The 25553-nt window shown below is 35.8% G+C and overlaps 1 protein-coding gene across 1 annotated transcript in view; it reads right to left on the bottom strand.

Moving 5' to 3' along the window:
• CPD (carboxypeptidase D) overlaps positions 1-25553 on the bottom strand; it is a 65242-nt gene that overhangs the window by 36591 nt on the left and 3098 nt on the right. Inside the window, exons 2-6 of the mRNA XM_019739524.2 lie at positions 22312-22559; positions 3425-3567; positions 2555-2724; positions 1341-1690; positions 686-877 (exon numbers count right to left, since the gene is read on the bottom strand). Of these exons, the coding sequence (XP_019595083.2) occupies positions 686-877; positions 1341-1690; positions 2555-2724; positions 3425-3567; positions 22312-22559 (1103 nt within the window). The remainder of the gene's footprint in view (positions 1-685; positions 878-1340; positions 1691-2554; positions 2725-3424; positions 3568-22311; positions 22560-25553) is intronic.

Here is a 25553-nt window from a genome sequence, read left to right on the forward strand (position 1 = left end):
GACAAAGGATGAGGTCCTTAGGGAAGGAATTTCAATGATATACATATATGGATTAACCTGGTCATTCATTAGTTGGTTCTCCCAGTGTTCAGTCAGTGAGTGTAATAAATCATGTAGCTGCATATCCATATTGTGATACCTACTCTACTCACTGGTATCATTGCCTGGAAGGAACCACAGCTTGGGAGAAGATGGAGTCTCACTCTCTAGAGTATTCTGTATAAGGCGGCCTGTGTAAGCAAGTTGCTCTCCCTGCCCTTACTATATTGTCCCAGGAGAGACGGGCTAGCCCAGAGGAGGCAGAGGAATGGGAAGTCAACAGCTTAGCAGTTGTAGAATATGCATGGGGACTAGAACTGAGACTCAAAACAGTTACTAGCTTCAAAAGATACTTGGTTTGAATTTTCACTTATAAGGTTCCCGATACAATAATTAAATGAGAATCACTGTTAAAATGGAACAATTTGTAAAAATCTTATCTATTTTTAGTAAGTAAGAGCCATTACCAAAGTGGAGAACTCCATTAAATATAAACTTGATCACATAATCAATAAATGAACTAGCCTTTCATACAAGAATATAAAAGCTAGAACCAATTATAAATTATAAGAATAAAATAGAAAGAAATTCCAGATCATGCTATATAATAAAAAAGGCTAAGCATTAATAGACAGCTATTTTTTACCTTCCTGGGCCTTTTCATACCCATCAGGATTCATAGATGGCATAAGGTGAATTCTAGTGCTACGAACCAAATCTGTTACTTCAGGGTCTGTTCCAAAGTTCTTACAAAGGTATTCTATGAGGTTCAATAGCAGTTCCCTTCCAACCACTTCATTTCCATGCATATTTCCAATATATTTAAATTCTGGTTCACCTGAAAACAAAATAATTACATAGAAGACTTTTTTTCCTTTCCATTATCATGAACTCTCTCCACTATCCCCAACATATGCAAAGACCCTGAACCAAAAATTTAAGAAAAGATATATTTCAACAAAAGCAGCAGCAAAAAGCATCTTATAAAGCAACTTCCTTATTAATATATACATCTGAGCAGGCTCAACACACACACACACATTATATCTAATATATAAATAACATATATATGAAACAATAATAAAAATACTATTAGCAGAAAGAATCTAATCTATGTAGTATGTTAAATATTTTGCCTAATGTAGGTTATCAAGTGAAATTTCTTCTTTCCTGGCAAGACTGGTTCCATTTTCTTTGTTCCAGTTAAACATGCTATTGGTGACCTTTCTAGATGAAACAGCAATATACTACATAGCTCTAAAAGGCGCTACTGAAATTTTGTGCAAGACTACACCAATTACCTGGTTCATGGACACCTGGATTATCAGAAATCTCCATTACATAAAGTTCTCTTGACTCTACCGATTTTCCCAATGAATAAAGTCGGGTGACATTAGGATATTCATTGGCAAACCTTCTCAAGAAGATTTCCATATCAGGGAAATGGTGGTGGTGAAAGTCCTTTGGCTGAATTGGCTGGTGAGAGGATTGTGTTCCAGGAGAAATGTTAAGTGTAGCAACAGTGCTCGCAGTTGCTACAACCTCAGTTGTGTCAGGGATTACTGAAGCCACAGTTGGCCGAAGCGAAAAGTTCACCTTTGTAGCTGGTCCTTCTTTCACTATTATATTATTAACAGTCAGTGGCATATACCTGAAAAAAAAATTTTTTTTAAAGTAGATGGTTTGGAGTTAAATTAAAACACACAATGCTTTAATATTATAAAAGCACAATAATCTTTTCATACTCTAGCACTTGGTGGTCTATCAAAACCCAAATAAACATAAATGTGTAAATTCAAGACTTTTAGGATATTATCTCAGAGAATCCCCAAGTAAGTCTTTAAAGAACTATTTCTCTTACCATCTTCTCAGGTTCCACAGATTAAAATATTTACCAAAAATTACATTTAAGGGAGAGAATACGATGAAAGATGGCGGTCATAATCCATTGTTACCATTGCTACAATACTCAAAGGGATAGATTATCCAATTCTTTGCAGTGCCTTATCAAACTGACTTTCCAACTACCTTTCCAAATAGGAAAATTCAAAATTAAAAGTTATCAATTAAATCCTTAGCAAAGTGATCTTTCAGAAAGGCTTCCAGAGGAGGTGGGAAACCATTCATTTCATATATTAGAAAGCTAATGATAAAGACAGCCTTTCAAAATACCTTTTACAGTGTTTCTTGAACTTTTTCTTGTACTGTTACTGAGTTTCTTGTACTCTGGTATTCAATTAGTCTTGAGGCAATGCTTTACACAGATAACCATCTTTTCAAGCTTTTAAAACTGTTCTTTTCCCCAATTTTACAATTATGCTTCATAATCAGTTAGATTGTTAGACTAAGTGACAAAAGACTCCACAATAGTATTTTCTCATTGTAAAAGGAGGAAACAATCAGAAAATAAGGAAAAATAAAAGCCAGATACAGTAAATAACATTTCTTAGACTACATTTCTGTATTAGAAGTAAACAAAGGTTTGGCATTTTAAGAGTCTAAGTTAAATTCTTACCCAGTTAAGACTGCTGTAATGTTGTAAGTTCCAGGAACAAGTAATCTGTGGAAATCACCAAATCTGCCTGTTGTGATATTATGATTAATACCAGCCACTGAGATGGTTGCATTCTCTAAGCCAGATCCTGTTACCGAATCTTTAACAAATCCTTTAACTCCAATGTGGACCTAAAGAAAACAAGAACCAAAGTAGACTGCTTAGAGAGACATCAATTTGGAAGGCAAGAAAGCATAACCTCTCTGCATTGATACAGAATTTCTAAAAAAAATAAGGTTACTCCCTCTATCTCCACGAAATAGTTTTCAATCCCTACAAGTTAAAATAAAATATAGACAAAAATATTAAATTCTTAAGTTTAAGATGCACTAAGTGTCTGAAATCTAGACTGGTAATGTGCTTATGAAATCCCCTCTCCTCAAAGCTAGACTTCTAATTTTCTCAACAAAGTATAGATAATAATTTCTGGTATACCCAGTAGTATATTAGCCTGTCTGATGTTTAAATTAAACTTATGTCCATGGTGCATATAGTGGTAAAGGCTCTCTAACAAATACAATCACATGACATTGTAAAAACCTGGTAGTACAACTTTGGCTAATTATTTCAGTTTGTAAAAGTTTCTAAGACAGTCAAAAGAAGCCCTCCAAAAGGAAAAGAGCTGGGGGAGAAGGCAAGGAGGCACAGCTAAAATATGTTCTAATAGATTTTAACACAAGAGTTTCTAAAAATAATCCACAATTTTAAATAATAAAAACAAACACAGGACATCTAGTACAGATTGTTATTCAGATGCAACTGAATTTCCCCCTTCTTTAAACCATTATTTCCATACCCCAACCTTGCAAACCTTCCAGTCAGCTACTTTACCTTTTCAATCAATGTGATCAAAGACTCACGATTGTTTTCCCATTCTTGTCGAAGCTGCGAAGCAGGTGGGTACTTGCAACACGACAGCTCTAATGTGATCTCAAAACAGTTAGCCCATACGTAATTGTAATCTTGCATACCACCTATAACATGAAGGAAACAGAAAATTTATTCTCAGAATGCGACTCTCAAAAAGACCAAAGAAACTAAATCTGCCATGTCTGCATGTATAAATTTTCTTTTCATTAAATTGTTTGAAATTGGAAAAGGCTCTTGAATTACAGAGATGACTAAGAAGGAATGTTAAAGGTACGTACACTGAAAAGGAATATACATAAAGGAAATACATCTGAGTGATACGATGAAGTTATGAGTAGCATGAACACATCAGTTAATAACAATAGCAATAATGACAACAGCTCTATGTGCCACACACGCTCTACGAGCTTTGTGCGTACTGACATTTATTCTTTACAGCAACTGTCGAAGTAGATATTACTATTTCAGCCATTTTACAGATGGGAGGCACAGAGAAGTTAATATTTTTGACAGAAGGAACATGCAGGGCAAATGTGATCTTAAAGCTGTCAATGACATTCATGCCAAAGCATTATTAAGTGCCTATTCTTCTAATTGTACTCCCCTTTATCAAGAGGGTGGCAAGAGAAAAAAAAAAGTGTGGCGCAGCTACCCAAATCAGGGAAAAGACCAAAGACCAAAAAACCCTTTGAAAAGGTATTAACGGCAGAGGGAAGAAAAAGGGGAATAAGCATCCATAGTCAGCCACTTTCACTATTCTACACCTTTTGAAGCCCACGCACTCATTCTGTAGAAATCTTATCATTCCTGTCACTTGATTTTTTAAAAATAGACTTTATTGGTGGACCTACATTGACTATATTATTACCACCCAAAGTCCACAGTTTACATTAGGGTTCACTCTTGTACATTCTATGGGTTTGGACAAATGGACAATGACATTTTTCTACCATTACAGTACCATACAAAATAGTCTCACTGCCCTAAAAATCCTGTGCTCTGCCTATTCATCCCTCCCTCCCCACTAATCCCTGCCAACCACTGATTTTTACGATCTCCATATGGTCTGTGCCATTTCCAGAAGTCACATAGCTGGAATCATACAGTATGTAACCGTTTCAGATTGGTTTCTCTCATTTAGTAATAGGTATGTAAGGTTCCTCATGTCTTTTCATGGTTCGATAGCTCATTTCTTTTAGTGCTGAATAATATGCCATTGTTTGGATGTCCCCCAGTTTATCCATTCATGTACTGAAGAATATATTGGTTGCTTCCACGTTTTGGCAATTATGAATAAAGCTGCTATAAACATCTGTGTGCAGGTTTTTGTGTGGATGTAAGTTATCAACTCCCTTGGGTAAATAAATACCAAGGAGCTCAATTGCTGGATCGTACGGTAAGAGTACGTTTAGTTTTGTAAGAAACCACCACACTGTCTTCCAAAGTGGCTGTACCCTTTGCATTCCCAGCAACAATGCGTAAGAGCTCCTGTTGCTCCACCTCTTTGGCAGCATTTGCTGTTGTCAGTGTTCCAGATTGAGGCCATTCTGGATAGGTGTATAGTGGTAACTCGTTTTAATTTGCATTTCCCTGATGATGTACGATGTGGAGTGTCTTTCCATATTTATTTGCCATCTGTATATCTTCTTTGGTGAGGTGTCTGTTAAGATCTTTGGCCCATTTTAAAATCTAGTTGTTTTCTTATTGCTGAGTCTTGAGGGTATTTTTGCACATTTTGGATAACAGTCTTTTATCAGATGTAACTTCTTTCTTTGGGGGCTGAATAATATTCCATTTTATGTATATACTGCATTTCTTTTTTCCATTCATCTGTCAATGGACATTTAGGTTGCTCCTTGGCAATTGTGCATAATGTACAGTGAACATAGGTGTGCACATATTTTTTCAAGATGTTATTTTCAATTCTTCTGTATATATACGCAGATGGAATTGCTAAATCATATGGTAATTCTATTTTTAACTTTGTACGGAAGCTCCATACTGTTTTCCACTGCAGCTATATCATTTTATATTTTCACCAACCATACAAAGAGTTCCAAATTCTCCACATCCTCACCAACACATGCTATTTTGTTTTTGTTTTTTGTTTGATAGTGGCCAACCTAAGAGGTGTAAGATGGTATCTCACTGTGGTTTTGATTTGCATCTCCCTGATGATTAATGATACTGAGAATCTTTTCAAGTGCTAGTTGACCATTTGTATATCTTCTTTGAAGAAATGTCTCTTTTAGTCCTTTGCTCATTTATTAATCAAATTACTTTTGTTGTTGTTGTTGAGTTGTAGTTCTTTATATATTCTGAATATGAACCCCTTCTCAGATATATGGTTTGCAAATATTTTCTATAGGTTGCCTTTTTACTCTGTTGTTTCCTGTGCTGCACAGAACATTAGCGGTTCTGAGCAGATGCGTGATATGATCTGAACTGTCTATTTAAAAGATCATTCTGACTCGGTGGAAAATGACTGGGGAGGGGTTGGGCACAAAGGAAAGCAGGGAGATGAACCAGAAGAGAATGATGGCTGAGACTAGATTGGTGATAGTGGAGATGAAGTGAACAGATCTGGATGTACAAAGGCCTTGTTTATAAGGAATCAAGGATGACTTCCAGATTTTGGCTTGAGAAACTAGGGAGATAGTAGTGCCATTTACTGGGAAGATAAAGGAGAACAAAGGAAACAGATATGGCACGCCTCAGGCTCTACCTTTGGTCTTCTTCTCTTACTTTACTTATTCCCTTGGTGTCTCATGCAGCCCCATGATTTTAAATATTATCTACAGGCTGACAACTCTCAAATTACTGTCTCTAGCCTAGATCTCTTTCCCAGACTCCAGTCTTGTACAGCCGATTGCCTCTTCAATATCTCTACTTGGATATCACAAACTCAACATATCCTCATCTTCCCCAAACCTGCTCCACCCGAAGCCTCTCCCATTTGGGTTATAATAGCTCTTGCATCCTTCTAATTGTGCAGGCCAAAAGCCTGGGAGTCACATTCCACGTGCAAAGTGTCAGGAAATCATGCTAGCTCTGATTTCAAAGTATACCCAGAATCCAAAGATTTCTCCTCACCTGCACTGCTGCGGCCCTGGTACAAGCCACCATCCTTTCTCTGCCTGGATTTCCGCAACCACTCTTAACAGATCTCCCTGTTCCTGCTTTTGCCCGTCTCTATTCTTTTCTCAACAGAGATGCCACAGTAATTGTGTTGAAACGTAAGTCAGCTGTTATTCCTCTGTACCATGACTCCCTATTTCACTCAGACTAAAAGGCCAAAGTTTTTACAGTGGCCGAAAGCCCTCCACCGTTTGTCCTCCACCACCCCCTCCCTCTGTCACCTCTTCTCGTGCTCCGCCCATCACTGGCTCTGCACCAGCCACACTGGCCTCCTTGGGGGGATAGACCAGGCACCTCCTCACTTTGCCTCTTGGCTCCAGCTGTTCCCTTTGCCTGGAATGCTTTTCCACCAGGTAACCCTACTTGACTCTCTCGCCTCCAGCTCTTCGTTCCAATTTCAACTTGGCAATGAGGCTCACCCTTACCTCCCCATTAAAGTTGCTACTCACTTCTTTCTATCACTATCCCAAGTCCAGCACTCATAATTCCTGTCACCCTTTCCTACTTTGGTACGTTTCCTACAGCACTTAATAATTTACCTATTATGTTTATTATTTACTGCCTAAACGTTTCTCCCTGCTAGACTGTAAGCAAGGGGAGAGATACTTATGATGCCACTGATTGATATTCCAAGCACCAGAACAGTACCTGGACATCGCAGTCCTTCAATAAATAGTTGTGGAAGGAATGAAAGTAAGTAGGTTGGGGCAGTAGGAAATTAAGACTTCTGTTTTGAATGTATTAAATTTGAGATGCCCATTGAGCACTGACGTGCAGATGTCAAACAGACTTTATCTTCCCAGAACATATGCAGGTTTATAACCACCACAAGCTCAGTAACATGGTCTTAACCTTTTTTTCTGAGACGGCAAGGTATCCACCTTTGGCTTTCTCTTATCTTTCAACATCTTGGCACTCAGTCTGGGTCTGGCAGGAAACTGGTGAGATGCCGTGTTTCATATCTTTACCCAGTCATATTTAGTCATTGTTGATCTATAATCACCTTTGGTAACTCTTACTGGTATGTACATACCATATGGACATACACATACTATTCATCGTATATGATACCAACCTTTTCCAATTTATACTACTATATTGGTCACAGTACAATGGTTACTGTGTGTAAGACATTATACTAAGATGATAGGGATTTATATGCAAGAGACATAATTTCATTCAGAGTTTAGAGTCTTGGTGAGGAAGCAGAACACATAAAAATAATTTCAAACAATGCAAATATGAACTAACCTAAGTTTTTTTACATAGGTAAAACTTAATAGCTGTGCTAAATTGCAAAACTGGCCAACTCACATTTTAATTATGCCATAAGGCAGTGAAGTAGACTACTTATAACACTACAGTCACAGGCTTGAGTCCTAGCATTCTTCTGTCTGTCCCTTAATTGTTCTACTTCGGTAGCAATTAAGAAAGACTAGGCAGGAGCAACACCAAGTTTACAATAATATTAGAGTGTCATCTAATCAGTTTTTTAGAGTAACTTTAATAGGACTGTAACCAGCCAGCTCCAAACAATGACATACAAATATTTTCCCAGGGGAGGGAGTTGGAGGGAAGGACAGAAGTCTTCAAAACAAGACTTAATTCCAAGAGAAGAAACTGCATTCAGTGGCCTCTAGTCCCACAGACACACACTATCAAACTGTTCTCCGAAGTGGCTGTGGCATTTCACATTCCCACTAGCAATGCATGAATGTTCTAGTCGCTCTGAATCCTCACCTAACAAGCTGTTCAAGCAACTGGTCAGCCTTTTTAATTTAAGCACCCTAGTGGGTGTGTAGTGGTTTTGCCTTGTGGTTTTAACTTGTATTTCCCTGACAACTAATGCTACTGCACATCCTTTCATGTGTTTATTTATTATCTATTTTGCGAGACGATAGAAATCAGTATATAAGTGATGTTATAGAGAGAAGGGAGCTCAAAAACGGGACCTCATAAAGCTTTCTATGAACTGCTGGGCTCAACCCTGAAATGCATATGTGTGGGTCTGACCCTAAACAGCATACCAGAAGCACTGAATACTGAACTACAGAACAGACAACTGCCCTCCTCCCAGACTGGTACACACACAGGACAGATCTGAACAGGCAGTGCAAAGGCTATGAAAATTGAACTGACATTGGAATCACAGCCCACAGAAGATGGGTCAAAACTTGTAAAACTTAACTGGGTCATTCACTGCTCAAACAAACTAACAAAAAATTACTATGGTTTATAATATTTCAACAAGGCTCAGATCTCATAAGATTCAAAATGTCAGGATATAATCCAAAATTATTTGACATTCAAAGAAGCATGAAAATGTCAGCAACTTGCAAGGAAAAAATAATCAATAGATACCAACCTCAAGATGACACATGTTGGAATTATCAAACTAACCATAAAGCAGTTATGATATGCTCTAAGGAAATAGGATTAACATTCTTGAAATGAAATAAAAGAAACAGAAGACAGAAAAAAGAACAAACCGGATTATTTCAGAAGTGAAAAACACAATAACCAAAATTTTAAAATTTATTGGATGAGTTAAACAGAGGAATGGAAATGACAAGGGGAAAGAATGAGTTAACTTGAATATAGATAAGTACAAATTATCCAATGTAATAGAGAAAAAATTTTTTTTAAATGAACAGAGTTTTAGGGAATACACCAAAAGGTCTAACATTCTTGTCATTGGTCTCAGAAGGAGACTAATGCTGAAAAAATGTCAAAGAAATAACAGCTGAAAACTCTCCATATTTGGCAAAAGATAGGAACTTGCATACATTTCAAGAAGCTCAGCAAATCCCAAACAGGATAAACTCAAAGAAATTCATGCCTAGATACTTCATAATTAAACTGCTGAAAACTAAAGACGAAGAAAAAAATCTTGAAAGTAGAGAAAAATGATACGCTTATATAGGGGAACAAGAATTCAAGTGACTGTGAATTTCTCATCAGAAGCGACGGAGGCCAGAAGGCACAAGACGTTTAAAAAAAAAAAAAAAAAAGAATCACACCTCGTTAACCCAGAACCAAGAGTTTTATATCCAGTGAAAATATCCTTCAGGGAATGAATGCAAAAACACATTCTCAGTGAAGGCTAAAAGAATCTGTCATAAACAGACTTGCTTTCAAAGAAATGCTAAAGAAAGTTCTTCAGGCAGTAGAGAAATGATACCACAGAAAAACTTGGAACTTCAGGAATGAATAAACAGAACGGATAAAATATCTGGGTAAATATAATAAACTTTTTTTGCCTCTTAAATTCTTTAAAATATGTATGACAGTTGAAAGCAAAAATCATAAAACTGGTGGGGTTTTCAATGTATATATGTATAATACATATGACAACTACAACATAAAGGGGGTAAAAGGTGTGGAGATAAGATTTGTACATTCATTTTGAAATGGTAAAATATTAATTCTAGGTAGATCTGTGAAATGTTAAGTAAGTAAATTGTAATTCCTAGAGCAACTACCAAAACAAACTTTACAAATATAGTAAAAACACTATAAACATTCAAACAATCAACTACTAAACATTCAGACAATCCAATAGAAGGCAGAATAGAAGAAGCAATGGAATAAAAAAACAGAGGAGCAAACAGAAAAAGAAAAAAAATAGACCTAAATCCAAACTTATATTTAATGTAAATGGTATAAACACACCATTTGAAAGACAGAAATTGTCAAACTGAATTAAAAAAACAAGACCCAACTAGATGCTGTCTATAAGAAATTCACTTTAAATATAATGGTATAGGTAAATTAAAGAATGGAAAAACATATTCTTGCAAACACAAATCCAAAGGAGTGTCTATATTAACATCAGATAGACTTCAGAGCAAGGACAAGTGGCAGGGATAAAGAGGGAGATCACATAATGATAAAAGGTTCAATTCACCAAGATGACCTAACAATACTAAATGTGGCACCTAACAATAGAACTTCAAAGTACATGAAACAAAACTGATAATTCTAAAAGGAAAAATGGACAAATACACAATTATAATTGCAGACTTCACATTCCTCTCAGTAATCAACTGAACAAGTAGACAGAAACACCAAAGGAGAGAATTGAAAAACACCATCAACTAACTAGTTTTAAATGACACTTATAGTACATCCCACCAAACGACAGCAGAATACACATTCTTTTCAACTACACATGGAACGTTCACCAAGACAGACCTTACCCAGGGTCATAAAACAAACTTAACAAATTTAAAAAGAACTAAAATCAGACAAAGTATCTTCTCTAACACAATGGAATTACACAGACATCAATAACAGAAAGCTATCTACAAAGACGCTTTTGCTTGATGAAATCTCATAAAAGGCACATTCCCTGAGTCTGTAATAGTGAACTATTCCCAGAAGGCAATTAGTGAGTCATGTGTGATGTATACCTCAATCTATCTCTTTCTAAACTCATAGGAGTCAATCAATATTCTCAGAAGAATAGCAAACTAACTTTGACAAAAAACAATGAAGCTATCCTAACGTTAGAATATAAAAAAGTCTTTATTCACCCATTTCAAATTTGTTTAAAAAATCATCAAAAAACTGGAAACAATTGGGGATATTAACTGAGTTATGAATAATTTAAGAATTTTTGTGAGATGCTATAAATAGGCATTATTTGCCATCTGGATTAAACTTAATATTTACTTTTCCAATACTAAATGTCAAAGACTGGAAAAACAGTAATCTTAACTAAGTAGCTGGTTCAGATTCATTGTCTTGATTTTCTCCTTACACAAAGCAAGAGCTCGTTGCAACAGAGAACAACCACTGGTCTGTACAAAGGCCTGCTGTTGCTGACAGCTACAGCTACTGCCAGATTCAGTTAATACCTTTGTTTTATTTTTTTTTAAGCTGATATGCCATGTGGCTCAACATAGACTAAAGAATGAAATGTCAGATTTCAGAACAATATGTTTAGTCAAAGAAAATTTTTAATTTTGGAAGTGAAATATTCATTATAGGCGTACCTCAAAGCAATAAAGCACTTTACTAAAAGTATAAAGAATGTGTTATTTGTCCTACTTACTAACAATCATAAACAAGTAAGCCCTATTATCCATTAGTCTCTCAGGGGCTAACTAAACCAATGACCTTGAACATTTTTAATCCTACTAAAATAATTTTGAAAAATTATGCAACACTTCACACATTTTAAGTTGAATAGTTGCAAAAATAATATGTAAATTTTAATATTTCTTAAATAATATAATTTTTATATTTTAGATGCATCCAATTAAATAAAAATACTGCATTTGATTATCTATAGAATCATCTATTTAAAATTTGCAATCTACATCTTCCCTTTTTCTCCTTGAATTTTACTTCCATTCCACTTCGTCCAAAGATTGTTATTTGAATGCGATATACTTGTATGCTTGAAAGTCTTTCAATGATGATACTGTAATACTTCAATCTATGTATACTTCAATCTACACATATGTATGTATGTGTATTTAAATTTGTCTTACTTTCCAATAATATTAATGCTCTAAGTATTAATATTTTGTCTTCTAGATTGATTACACTAACTACTGGTATGTAATTTATCAGAAAGGCACAGTCTCATAAATTTTGACAAATAATAAATGTAACATAATAGTTACTGAAGCTATGTCTTTAGTGAGAAGTTTAGAATGATGCTTTTATGATACTATTAATCACCAAATTGTCCCTTTTGTTTTGGTGCCCTGAAAGTTGGTAAAACTGAGTAAACATACCATAGTGTGATTCTGATGGGTAGAAAAGAATGTCTTTAGCCAAGCAGGAGAAGAGAATATGAGACTGAACCTCTGCAGCAAACATATTTCTCTCAGGCAGATGAACTTTAGGAAAGAGCAGGTATGGAAGATCTGCACATTTATTTCCCTAAAGTTATCCAAATTAACTGTTCTCTTCTTCCTCCCTGTGCTATACATACCTCAATTTGAAAGCCACTGGGAGTTGATGAAGACAAAAGGTATAAATTTTGCTTTTAAACCTACCTACCAATCTAGAGTTTTATATGCTCAGAAAAAATTGAGTGCAATGTACTCTGAAACCTGTAATGCTCATTCTTTCTATACATGTCAAAGAATAAGACTAAAAGTGTAACCATTAGGAATCTGTCCAGTACTGTAACAAATTGTGATCAGTACTAATGGTTATGGGTGGCTAACTTTTCTGATCGAAGAAACTACTCATACCCATTGAACCACTTGAAGCCATCTGTCTCACAATTAATCTTCATATGCTTTAAGATACTCAATTCTTTTTTTTTTTTTTTTTTTTTTAGTCATGGAACCAGTCCCTATTACTGTTTTCACTACAGAGAGATCTAGTTTTAAGGGTGGTGGGGCGGGGGAACTTAAATAAATTCAACCTTTCATTCACAAACGGGGCACTAATAATTCACTCTTATGTCTCAAGCAGGAAGCCAACAGAAAAAATACAATCAATGCTTCAGTGTTAAGACAAACACAGCAAGTTTTTTTTTTCAATTTGCCTCAGTAGTACAACTATAAAGTATCATACTGTATTATGCAAGAATCCTATAAATCTTTTACAGAAAAAAAACTTCAGTGTATTTTTTCATTCAGAAAAGCACTTGAGAATGTACGAATATACATAGGCAATTGCCACTCTGTATTTAAATTTGGAGCTTAATGTTTATTTTTTAAATAAAACTACTTCAAAGGATAGTGAGAAGTTCTCAACACTTTCAGTGTTGTGAACAATTTATTTATAGATAATAAGTGTTATTAAGTGATGATTTTGCACTCTGAGATATTGTTAAAAGCCTAATGAGCATGATGTTCATAAAGAATTTTAAGTGGAACATCTGGGTCAAATGGATGGAAACCAAAGAGGTTACCCTTGGAAAAAAATCCCCCAGATCCTGGTCTTTAAATTCAACCTCATTTTGACCAAATCTTAACTGAACTTGGTCTTTGTATTCTGAGCAACTTACCTTATGAAACTCCATTTCCTTCACCACTCCCACTGAATATATATTTGCTAGTGATAAGATTCTACAAAGTTAAACTAAATTACACAGTCCTGCATCTGTTTTCAGTTTTATCTAACTCAGTCAACACTCTCTCACACAGTTCTCTGAACTGAATGCCCGCCTCCCACCCTTTTTAAAGCATGTTTCAATTTTCTACCCCCTGAGTTAAATCGAAAAAAGGGGGAAAAGCCCATCTAACTTTAGACATTGAATCTGAAGAGTTAGGGGCCAAATCCTAAAGTAGTGTGTAGTGTTTGGCTCTCAACCTTCACATAAATCCATGATCACTTTACAAAATACAAAACTGCACTGCTCCTAGAAGTCAGATTTTATATTAGGTGATATTTCAGTTCACTAAAGTAAACTCATGACTCAAGTAGAAGCAAATATTCTGTTTGAGTATTGTTTCAGCTTTTTGCTTTCTTTTTAAACTAGGTAGCACTCAGATTAAGAGTGAGAAAGAAAAAGCCAGAATGACATCCAACCAGCTCCTGAAAGTACAAGATTAGATAAGACCAAATGCACTTTACAAAGCTGATTAGCAATAGTAATTCTCAAAGCATGAACAATAGGCTGAGAATATCTGAACTTTCAGCATTCTTTAAAACAAAACAAAACCCAGTATGAAGTACATTCACTTTGGATGTGAAAAAGCACCCATTTGTGTGTGTGTGTGTGTGTGTGTTGTGTAGTCTCAATAGCTTGATAGATAGGTAGATAGAAAGACATATAGTCATGTGCTGCTTAATGACAGGTGTATGTTCTGAGAAACGTGTTGTGAGGCAATTTCATCATTGTGGAACATCACAAAATGCACTTACACAAACCTAGATGCTATAGCCCACGACACACCTGGGCTCTATGGTACAGCCTATTGCTCCTGGGCTACAAGCCTGTACAGCATGTGACTGTACAAAACGACACGAGATTAAATCAAGCACAAGAGAAAACGATGAAATCAAGAGGCTCAGTAAACCCAAGATGTGTGAGGCTGCTGCCAGCAGACTGTTTCACAGCAATTTTTCAGTAAGTAGAAAGAGTACACTCTAAAATGATGATAAAAAGTATAGTAAATACATAAACCAGTAACACGGTTATGATCCTTATCAAGTACTATGTATTGTACATAACTGTACAATACTCGCTGTACTTTTATACAACTGGCAGCGCAGGTTTGTTTACACACGCAGCACCCAGACAGGTGAGTGATGTACTATGACATTACAATGGCTACAATGTCACTATTCCAGCTCCATTATAATCTTCTGAGACCACTATCCTACATACCATCTGTCCTTGACCTAAATGTCATTATGCAATGCATGACTACATATATTCTAGTTGAATTTCTTGTTTCAAGTAATTAAATTATGCCGGGAAACAATATGAATTCAATTTCCAAAATCATGCACACGGCCATGTGCTTCTGCATCTCTCCTAACTCCTAAATCTCGTCATCATCTTGACCTCCCTCCCAAGCTCCAGAGCCTATTTCCCAACTGCCCATTGGGTACTTGTAACTAGTACCTCAAGTACCACCTCCCATTTTCTCTCCTCTTCCATCTAAAGAGAACACACACATATATAGACACACACACACACACACACACACACACACACTCTTTCAATTAGTTTTTCCCATTCCATTATCATTCTTAATTATTCAGGTTCAAAATGTCAAAGTTGTATCTTTGGGTCCTTTCTTCTCCTTACCACTCTTCTACTATCTGATAGTCAACCTGAATTTTTCTCGCACTATTTCTTATATACTGTATCTCATACTCCCTTTTCCTTCCCACAGCCTCTCTGTGCATAAAGCCCTTACCTCCAAACACAGCCTCACTCCAAATCATTGTAAAAATCTCCCCAGTCTCTCTCTCTAGGACTCTTTCCCAGCCAATGTATTTTCTATAAAGATAATACCAAAATGAAAAGCATCACACTGTCCTATTATCAAAGAATTCACACTCCAGCAGGTGACACAAAACAAACTATTAACACAAGTAGATAAGCATTATACTGATGGTATAAACGAACAGCTCTAGGAAGGCAAGAGAGTGACAGTTGCCACAGAGGAGGTTTCAGAGGAGGTTACAGCTGAACTGGAGAAAAGCATTCCAGACAGAACAGCCCAACTGTGTGAAGACTGTGGGACCTTTAGTGTCATGCTAAGAAGTTTAGACTCCATCCTATTAAAATGCAAAACAAGCAAATATATGAAAAGGCTTTAAGTGTTTGTGCATTTGCTACTTTGTTTTTAATATGTAATTATAAAAACAAATTAATTAATAAAACCAGACACATCTTCCAGAACTGTGACCAATGATAAATTACTTATCCTCACACTTCAAATTAGTAAACAGATTCTGTAGGAAAATTAGATATGAGGACAGTATTCTTTCCATGTTCATTAGGTCAAATTGGTTTATTTATGGTATTTAAATCTACTGTGTCCTTACATATATATATATATATATATACACACACATATATATATTTTTAAAACTTTTATCTAAGTGTGTTTTTCCAGACCCATCAGCTCCAAGTCAAGTAGTTGTTTCAATCTGGTTGTGGAGGGCGCAGCTCACAGTGGCCCATGTGGGGATCGAACAGGCAACCTTGTGGTTAAGAGCACCGTGCTCTAACCAACTGAGCTAATCAGCCATCACCTTACTGATATTTTTGTCTTCATGATCTAATAATTACTGAGAAAGGCATGTATACAATGTCCTACTTTATGTGTTTCTCTATTTCTTTTTAAAAAATATTTATTAAAGTATAATGTCATACTGGGGGGTTGGGGGTGGGAGATGAGGGTAAGGGGGATCAAATATATGGTGATGGAAGGAGAACTGACTCTGAGTGGTGAACACACAAAGGGATTTATAGGTGATGTAATACAGAATTATACACCTGAAATCTATGTAATTTTACTAACAATTGTCACCCCAATAAATTTTTTAAAAAAGTATAATGGCATGCAATATCGTATTAGTTTCAGGTGTACAACGTAAGTGATTTGACATGTATATACCTTATGATGTGATCACCCCACCAAGTCTAGTAACCATCTGTCACTATGCAAAGCTATTATTATTGACTTTATTCCCTGTGCTGTACACAGTTTGTCTATTTCTTAACATCAGGTATTGTATTTTTTTCAGTTCTACACTGTCCATTCGATTCTTTGTTTTGTTTCGCTTTTTGTTTTGTTTTAAATAGATTCTAATTTTCGGGTGTCATGTGGATTAACCCATAATGCTCTTTTTAATGACACAGAAAATGCTCTTCAAGAAGAAGCTTTCCAGTCCACTTTTTGAAACAAATATAACCCGCTATGCTGTTCAAAACAGTTTGGTAATTATTTTCCCCATGCTCTTCCCTTTCTGTCAGCAATCTACTTCAAGCCAAATATACCTCAGTTAGAGCACATTAATTAGTGCTGCTCAGTCTGACCTCCACTTTACGCAGGGAATGGTGGCCCACATGGTCACAGGAGTTTATATTCACACACACAAAATCTCAATCAGTTACATTATATGCTATCTAGTCACATTTCAGAACTCTCTGCCCATAGCATAAAAGGAGAGGGAAGAAAGTTTGATAAATCACAGAACATTTTCTTCTTTCAGAGGTGGAAAATAATTACCAGTTTGAAAAGACTCAGGCCCAAGTTAGTAGTAGTTTAAAAAGACATAAGTAGAAAGACTTACAGCAGCAGATCTAATTAATCATGGAATGCACAGGCTCACAAGAATAACACGTAGGCCTGACAACTATACGTCAGACCAATTTCCTATCTCAGTGCTCATTCATATGCGAAGAAGGCAATCTAAAAGTAGGTCATCAGAGATAAGTATCCGGCTCAGTCCTCACTGGAAGTGACTGATATATAAACAAGATAGGACAAAACAAAAACCCTAAATACAGTAGTGGCTTATCACATGCAACTTGTAAGTTATTTTATTCCTCTAAGAATATGAAAATAAATCAACTTTACCATAAAGTCACCAAAAACAGTGTTTTTGTGTGTTTTTTTAAAATTGCAGGTTACGACCCATTAATGGATTGTGAAATATATTAGTGGATTAAGATTAGCTTTTTTTGTTTAATGAAATAGAGACTAGAAACAATACCAGAATACTTTGCAAAGGTAAGTATTGTTTCATGAAAAGTTTCAGTTTTATGTACACATATATATGAAAGGTATTTTATATGGTAGGTCACAATAAAAAAAGTCTGAAAAATATTTATTCTTATCTAGGATCTGCCGGTAAGACAAGCTTATTTTCTCAGAGTAGGAACAAAATTAGGAATATTTTTATACATTTTTGTAAGATTATCTAGTCTAAACATCATCTACCCAAGATTTTAAATAACTATGTACTCATGTTTCAGATGCCAAGAATTCATTTATTCAAAAGTTCTAAAAAGACTATTGCGTACCTTCTATATACCAGGCATGGTTCTATGTGCTAGAAATAGGAAACTGAATAAAACTGAACTCCCTGCCCTCATGAAATTCAAATTCTACCAGAGATAAGAAATCCTGGTGCCAGGTGCTAGGCTAAGTGCTTTACATACATTCTCACTTGGATCTCATAATCCTATGCGGTAGATAGTACTTATCATTTGTCTTCATTTTTCATATGTGGCAACTGAGGCTTAGAGAAGTTGTTTAACTTGTCCAAGGTGTGTGTGTGTGCGCACACACACACACACACACACACACAGCTACAATGGCAGAGCTGGGATTCAAACCCAAGGCAGCAGGATTCTAAAGCTCTACTCTTAGCCACTACACTACTCTGTCTTCCTGAGTACTTGTATCTGCAGGAAAATAAAGTGGGATTACCTGTCTTTTTAAAATTGTATAAATTGAAAGAGGGCAATTCTTAAAAGTTGACTCACACTACCATTCAGTTTCATTAAATTTGTTTGCTTTGGTATAAACATACTAAACCATCAGATGGTTTTTATAATGCCTTCAAAACCGTGAAGGAAGAAAATAATAAAGAATGACAGACACAAGGCATATAAATCAGCACAATGTGGTTAAAAAAAAATAGAAGAAGGCCTGCTCCCTGAATAAGTTCCGCTTAAGCTCTCACAATAACAAGCTTTAGCAGAGTAGCACGACTATTCACAAGCCTTATTAAGATAATCATTGGCTACATGCATCCTCCAGGTCTGAGAGATACTTCTGAGAGAAGCAAGGCCCACCCCGTAGGCAGCTAGATATGCTGAGTCCACCCTGAAGGGGAAGACGGTGAGGCCAGATGAGCTCACATCACACTACTAGTACACTGACTGATCCTTGAGAGCAGGAATTGTTTTTGTTTTGCTCCCACAATATCCCCATCACCTAAGACAGTGCACTGGCCGTGGCAGGTACGTAGTAAATACCTGCTAAGTGAATATTGCACAAGTTATTCACAAAACATTTCTTCTCTCAGGCCTTGATCTCCTATAGTGCAAAAGAGTTGAACTAGATTAATATATACACTTTCAGCTCTGAAAGCCATACTTCTTTGAGCTAGAATTTCTAAATATGTCACATAAAGCATCAGTGTGGGTCTGAATACATGCCTAGTCACAAGGTTTCACATCTTACAACATCTTACTTATGTAGTCCCACAGAAGATAAACAATGAATTTGCCCTGTGAAAATACTGGAACTGCTTAATATTGCTGAGGTAGGAAGAGATATAAGCTAGCTATTGTAGAAATAATGTAACATAAAATATGTCTGACCACTCAGCTAAAACAGGAGAGAAGCTGATGCTCATAAAAACAACATCAATGGCAGCAGCAAAATACAGAGTCTTCAGATGTTTGAAGAATCAGAAAAATCTGTTACCTAGTTTAACTAAATAATCTTACTGTGAATGCAGAACACTTATTTTTTAAATAGTGTAACACAGATTTATCTCCCATATAATTAGAAATAACGTCCTAACCTTTTACAGCTTTCTCCAAAAAGGAAAAATAAATTATTTTTAACCCATTATTTTAAATAATATCTCAAATAATGGAGCAACTTGCCTATATCATAAAACCACTAATTCAAGCAGTCAGGTTTTATTAAATATATTTGCTGAAGATTGAAATAAAATTAAACATTAAAGTATATCCCTTACCTATAAAAAGCTTAAATGGTTTTCAAATCACCCCTAATTGTTATAGGAAGAAAGTTTTGCTTCTAAATATTTCAAACTTCTTTGTAGATGCTGATTATGTATAAGAAACACTGGTAGAAACTATAGGGGAATCAGAAAACTCTAGAAAGTATCGAATCCTCACACATAGGGCCCAAGTTGAATACATGTGACTTGACATAAAAAGTCAAAGAGTACTTCAAAAGTTTAAATGAAGGCACATAAGAGAAATGTCATAAGACACATTATAATGTGACTAACTCCCATTAAAAAGGAAAGGAAGACCTATGGCATTTCATCATGGGCAGATTCTAAGAGAAAAAGTTTATACTGATGACATTTCCATGGGTTGACTTGTTCCTTCTGCTTACTTTTAATTAAACACTCTAAGCCTGGATATAAAAACAAAAAAGTTATTCAAAGGAAACCAAAAGTTTAAAAATGACAATAGCTGTTTTTATAACATTTAAAAGAAAAGGTAAACAATTCAAGCTTACTTAAACAATTTGTTCAAATATAGCATTCCATGAGAAATCAAAAGCCTTGTGCATTGCTGGTGTAAAATGGTGCAGCCAACGTAGTAAACAGTTTGGGGATTCCTCAAAGACTAAACATACTTGTCGAATTACCATATGACCCCGCAATTCAACTCGTGAGTATATACCCAAAAGATTTAAAAACAAGGACTCAAACAGTTACTTGTACACCAACATTCATAGCAGCATTATTCACAGTAGCCAATAGGTAAAACCAACCCTGTGCTCATCAACAGATGAATGGATAAATGAAATGTACACATATACATACACGGAATATTTCTCAGCCATAAAAAGGAATGAGGGGCCGTCCTGGTGGCTCAGGCGGTTAGCGCTCCACGCTCCTAACTCCGAAGGCTGCCGGTTCGATTCCCACATGGGCCAGTGGGCTCTCAACCACAAGGTTGCCAGTTCAATCCCTCGACTCCCCAAGGGATGGTGGGCTGTGCCCCCTGCAACTAGAAAATGGCAACTGGACCTGGAGCTGAGCTGCGCCCTCCACAACTAAGACTGAAAGGACAAACAACTTGAAGCTGAACACCCTCCACAACTAAGATTGAAAGGACAACAACTTGACTTGGGGAAAAAAAAAAAAAAAAAGGCCTGGAAGTACACACTGTTCCCCATAAAGTCCTGTTCCCCTTCCCCAATAAAATCTTTAAAAAAAAAAAAAAGGAATGAAATTCTGGTACATGCTACAACATGGATGAACCTTGAAAACACTATGCTAAGTAAAATGAGTCAGACACAGAAGGACAAATATTATAAGATTTCAGTTATTTGAAATGTCTAGAATAGGTCACTTCAGAGGTAGAAAGTAGATTAGACATCACCAGTATATAAATGTCTAATCACTATGTTGTACACCTGAAACTAATATAATATTGTATGTCAACTGTAATTGAAAAATAAATTAAAAAAAGAAGTTACCAGTGGCTGAGGAGAAGGGAATAGGGACTTATTGCTTAATGGTTACAGAGTTTCTATTTGAGATGATGAAAAAGTTTTGCAAATAGATAGCAGTGATACAGTTGTACAACGTTGTGAATATAATTAATGCCACTTAATTCTACTTTTAAAAATGGTAACAATGAACGGCAAATTTTATGAGATACACACCTATACACACACACACACACATACTACCACAATTTAAAAACAACAGCATTCCATGATCACCCCACAAATTAAAATACAAAAGGAAAATGTGCCTTTATATAAAATGGAGAGCAACGGTGGTCACCACATTAACCAAGCTGTCCAACTTGGCCACCAGCAGCCTCACCTGATATGATGTGATCTATATAGTGGTCTCACTGGAAAAATGTGACCTGAATCTTATAAAGAAAGTGACAAATCTATAATATGGGATGTTCTGTAGGACATCCCTAAACTCTTCAAAGGATTCACTGTCATTAAGAGCGTGGTGATATGACTGTACTAGATTAAGGAAACCAAAAAAACGCAACAGCCAAATGCACTTCTTGGACCCTGATTGGATCTGATCTGGAGGAAAAGGAGCTATAAAGAATATTTTGGGGATAATAGAGGAAATTTGAGTTACGGACACCATGTGGGATGATACTGAATTATTGTTAATTTCCCAGGGATAGTCATGGTACATGGTTATACAAGACAATGTCCCTGGACTTGGGGAACATATGCTGAGGTACTTACAGGTGAGGTGTCATGAAATCTGCAATCTACTTTTGGATGGTTTGGCAAAAGAGAATGTGGTGGGGGAGGGGGAGGCACGGAGAGGACATGCTGGAACATCTGAGGTAAGACAACAGTTGCTGAATTTAAATGAAGACTATATACGTAGGTGCTCGCGTAGTTTTCTTTCAAAATTTACTGTGGGTTTTTAATTTTCAAAATTTAAAAAAAGACGGTTTTAAAAACATCAGAATTCCTCAAAGTTTCTTCTTTTCCACTCAGAGTATACTTAAGAAAGCTAAATGAACAATGGGAAAAATATAGCAAATTCAGTGCTTTACGTACCTTCTACATCATACCAGTGTGCGCCGTTTGTGATCCCATCTTTGAAAGTCTCCTCTTCATCTCCCGGACAGTGAGGTGCCCCAGTTTTCATTATGGGGTGGTTTGAAGCATAGGCTTTTGCCAAGTATTTAAATACTTCATCATCTGAGGTTTTGCTATAGATTCCAGCGGCCTTATGTTCTGGAGAATCATCAAAAGGATAGCTTGCTACCACTGAGCCACCATGCAGATTTCCAGAAAGCACAAACCTTTGAAAATACAACCACATCACATATCACCTAAAAAAGCATAAAAATACCATGTATTTAAAAATTCTACCTCTTTCATAAATAAGCTTAGTATCTCTCTTGAGATCTAGAAGACAACTCTATCAGCTGTTTTAAGTAGACCACCACCGACAACAACGAAAAACAAAATGGAAAGAAAGCACTATCAATATAAAAAATTTCAAATAGTTTTTACAGTTCAAATTAACTCCCAATAACTTAAAAAAATTTCTCCCCATCATTGAAAAAGTAGCTGGATAACAGTATAAATTAATGTTTCAGGAGATGTCTTATTCAGGGAATTCCAAATTCACGTATTAGGTTGAACAATATGAACTTGCCAATGTTTAATCATGTTTTGACCTACAAAAATGACAGTTTCCTACAAATCAACCTAATAGTTATATTTCATAATGTGTTAATTTCGTACAAAGCGTGGCTTGTATAAATAAATATTGGCTGAATACATTAGTTAGGTTAATAACTTTCATGCTTTTTATATTACTATCCAAAGAAATTTTTAAGATAGGGAGTCTAATTAAAAACAGGATGTATTTTACCTTATTCAGGGTTCACAACACACTAAACTCACATTTTCTAGAGAGAAGCCACCCACAGTTGAGAAGACTCAGAGTTGTGTGTGTGTGTGGGGGTGGGGTGGGGGTGGAACCTGATACACTGAGCTGCTTTCAGAGAAAAACAATACAGCACATAAAAGACTAGTCTTCCCCTGCATCACTGTAAAAGCTGCTCTCTTTCTGGGTCCGAGGTTCCTGATTGGGCCATTAGAAAATACACTGACATGGAGACAAGGCTGCTCCTATAAAAGAAACATTTGTATTGTTTTATATTTCTACTTTTAAGTGAATACATTTACAATCTGGTGGAATTTATAGATACAGAAATGTGCCTTTTATGGTGAAAGCTAAAGGCAAAAACATGCTAAAGTCCTATTTATACATCTCTCCCTCATATGACAATGTAAACCATTACTATGAGTAGAGATTAAACACTTTTTCTCTCTGTACTTTAAATTGGGTTTTCTTGCTTCTGCCTTTTTGTGGTTGAAATGAACTGACCCACAGAAATTCTAACGGGGCCTGATATATAACATTTATTTCTATCGGCTTGAAATGATTCGTCTAATTTGAAAGGTTACGTTAAGCACCACCCCAGAGACTAAACAATGAAAATGACACAGAATCTGTTCATCAATAGATAGAATCTAGCCATTAAGACAGTGATTAAATACTAGTATAGACTATGAAAAGATACTAATTAAAAACGAATATAATTATAATTAGCACTCTTCCAGACACCAGAGGAGAATGCCATTTGGTGTAGCAGCAATAGCACGGGCTTTGGAGCCCGCCAAATAGGGGTAAGAACATTCGGTCTCCCAGACCTATATCTCACTTACAGTATGATCAAGAGAAGTTACTGCCTCTAAATTCACTGAACCCTAGTTTCTGTTTCATCTGTACAATGGGGATAACAAGACCTGCTTTCCAGGGTTGTTCTGAGAATTAAATAAGATAATAAATGTGAAACATCTCCAACACAATGACAGCTTTATAGCAATTGCTCAAGAAATGTTCACTCTTTGGAGAGAGCTAGCAACCTGCTTAGGGAATCACTGCCTTACAGACTATCATTCAACTCCTCACTTCCAATGCCAGCCCTTGGGTGACACACGACACAGAAAAAAAAAAAATTAAGTAATATTCTAACATTTTAACTTCACCTTACCTCCCCCTCCCCCATAGCTCAAGGTATTAACAATTTATTTTCTAGTTTGTATGCATAAAATAGTTTTTTTCTCCCTACTGACTTTGGGAATTACAAGAAGGCTGTCCCAGTTCAGGCAATCCATTCAGCAACACAGTTTCTTGAGTGTCAACTGTGTGCCAAACATCCTACACACTAGAGAAAACCTCAGTGAAGAAGAAACACCATAAAAATGCCCTCAAGGTATTCATATTCTAGTGAAATAAAATGGATAACTGAGTATTCTAAATAAATGAAACATCCTACTTTAATTACATACTTTAAATTAAAACTTTAAATGCCAAAATTCTCTACTAAATGCTATGTTCTACTTTGTTAAACACTGCTTGCAACATTTCTCAGAAATACTATTAAAATGGCCTAAGCAAATGTGGTAATTTTAGTACAATGAAATATTTGCAATCTACTTGAGTGATAAAATTCAATTATTAGATTTTCCTTACTATACTTACACAGTTTTAAAAGTACCAATGCCACTCTCATAATGAGGATTTCAAGAGAAAGTGATACCACACGGCTTTCAGTCTTTGTCAAACCAACTTTGCATACCAATGCAATTTTACTTGAAAGGTACTGTATGGTTTCCATTCAAATCAGTTCTCTGAAGTTTTTCTCATACTTGACTTTAGTATCATATATTATTCCTTGCATAAGATTTATAGTAGCTGCTAAATATATTATATTACAAACAAGATATTAAAAAGTAAACCTCTAAGTTGACTCTATTATGCTCTCCAGTTATTTATTTTTAAAACAAATAACTTTTAAAAATTAAGAGAACTTGATGTCTGATAAACTAAATTCTAAAGATTCAGGAAATTGTAGATATACACAAAAGCCTCTGGAAGTAATCTGCACCCAACTCCAACAATATGATAATGCTTTTCACAAACATACTAAAAAAATCGATATGCCAATCTATTAAAATCTAAGCAGATATCTTTAATTAAAGAAGTCCAGTGTGACAAAAATATGGGAGTCAAGTAAATTGTAAAATCTTTATTTTAATGAGGGAGTTAAAATTTTGTATATTTTCCTAAGTATATGTCTCAGTTCTCAAAAACACCCATTCTGTGATGTATAAAATGAGACAGAGAAAATAAACTTCACTTTCCTAAGCTGGAGCAAATGAGTCTGAAAATTTTACATATTCAAAATAACAACAAAAATCTATTTCTAATATAGCTG

Source organism: Rhinolophus sinicus, linkage group LG15 (genome assembly GCF_036562045.2).
Source record: "Rhinolophus sinicus isolate RSC01 linkage group LG15, ASM3656204v1, whole genome shotgun sequence".
Classification (NCBI taxonomy): Eukaryota; Metazoa; Chordata; class Mammalia; order Chiroptera; family Rhinolophidae; genus Rhinolophus; species Rhinolophus sinicus.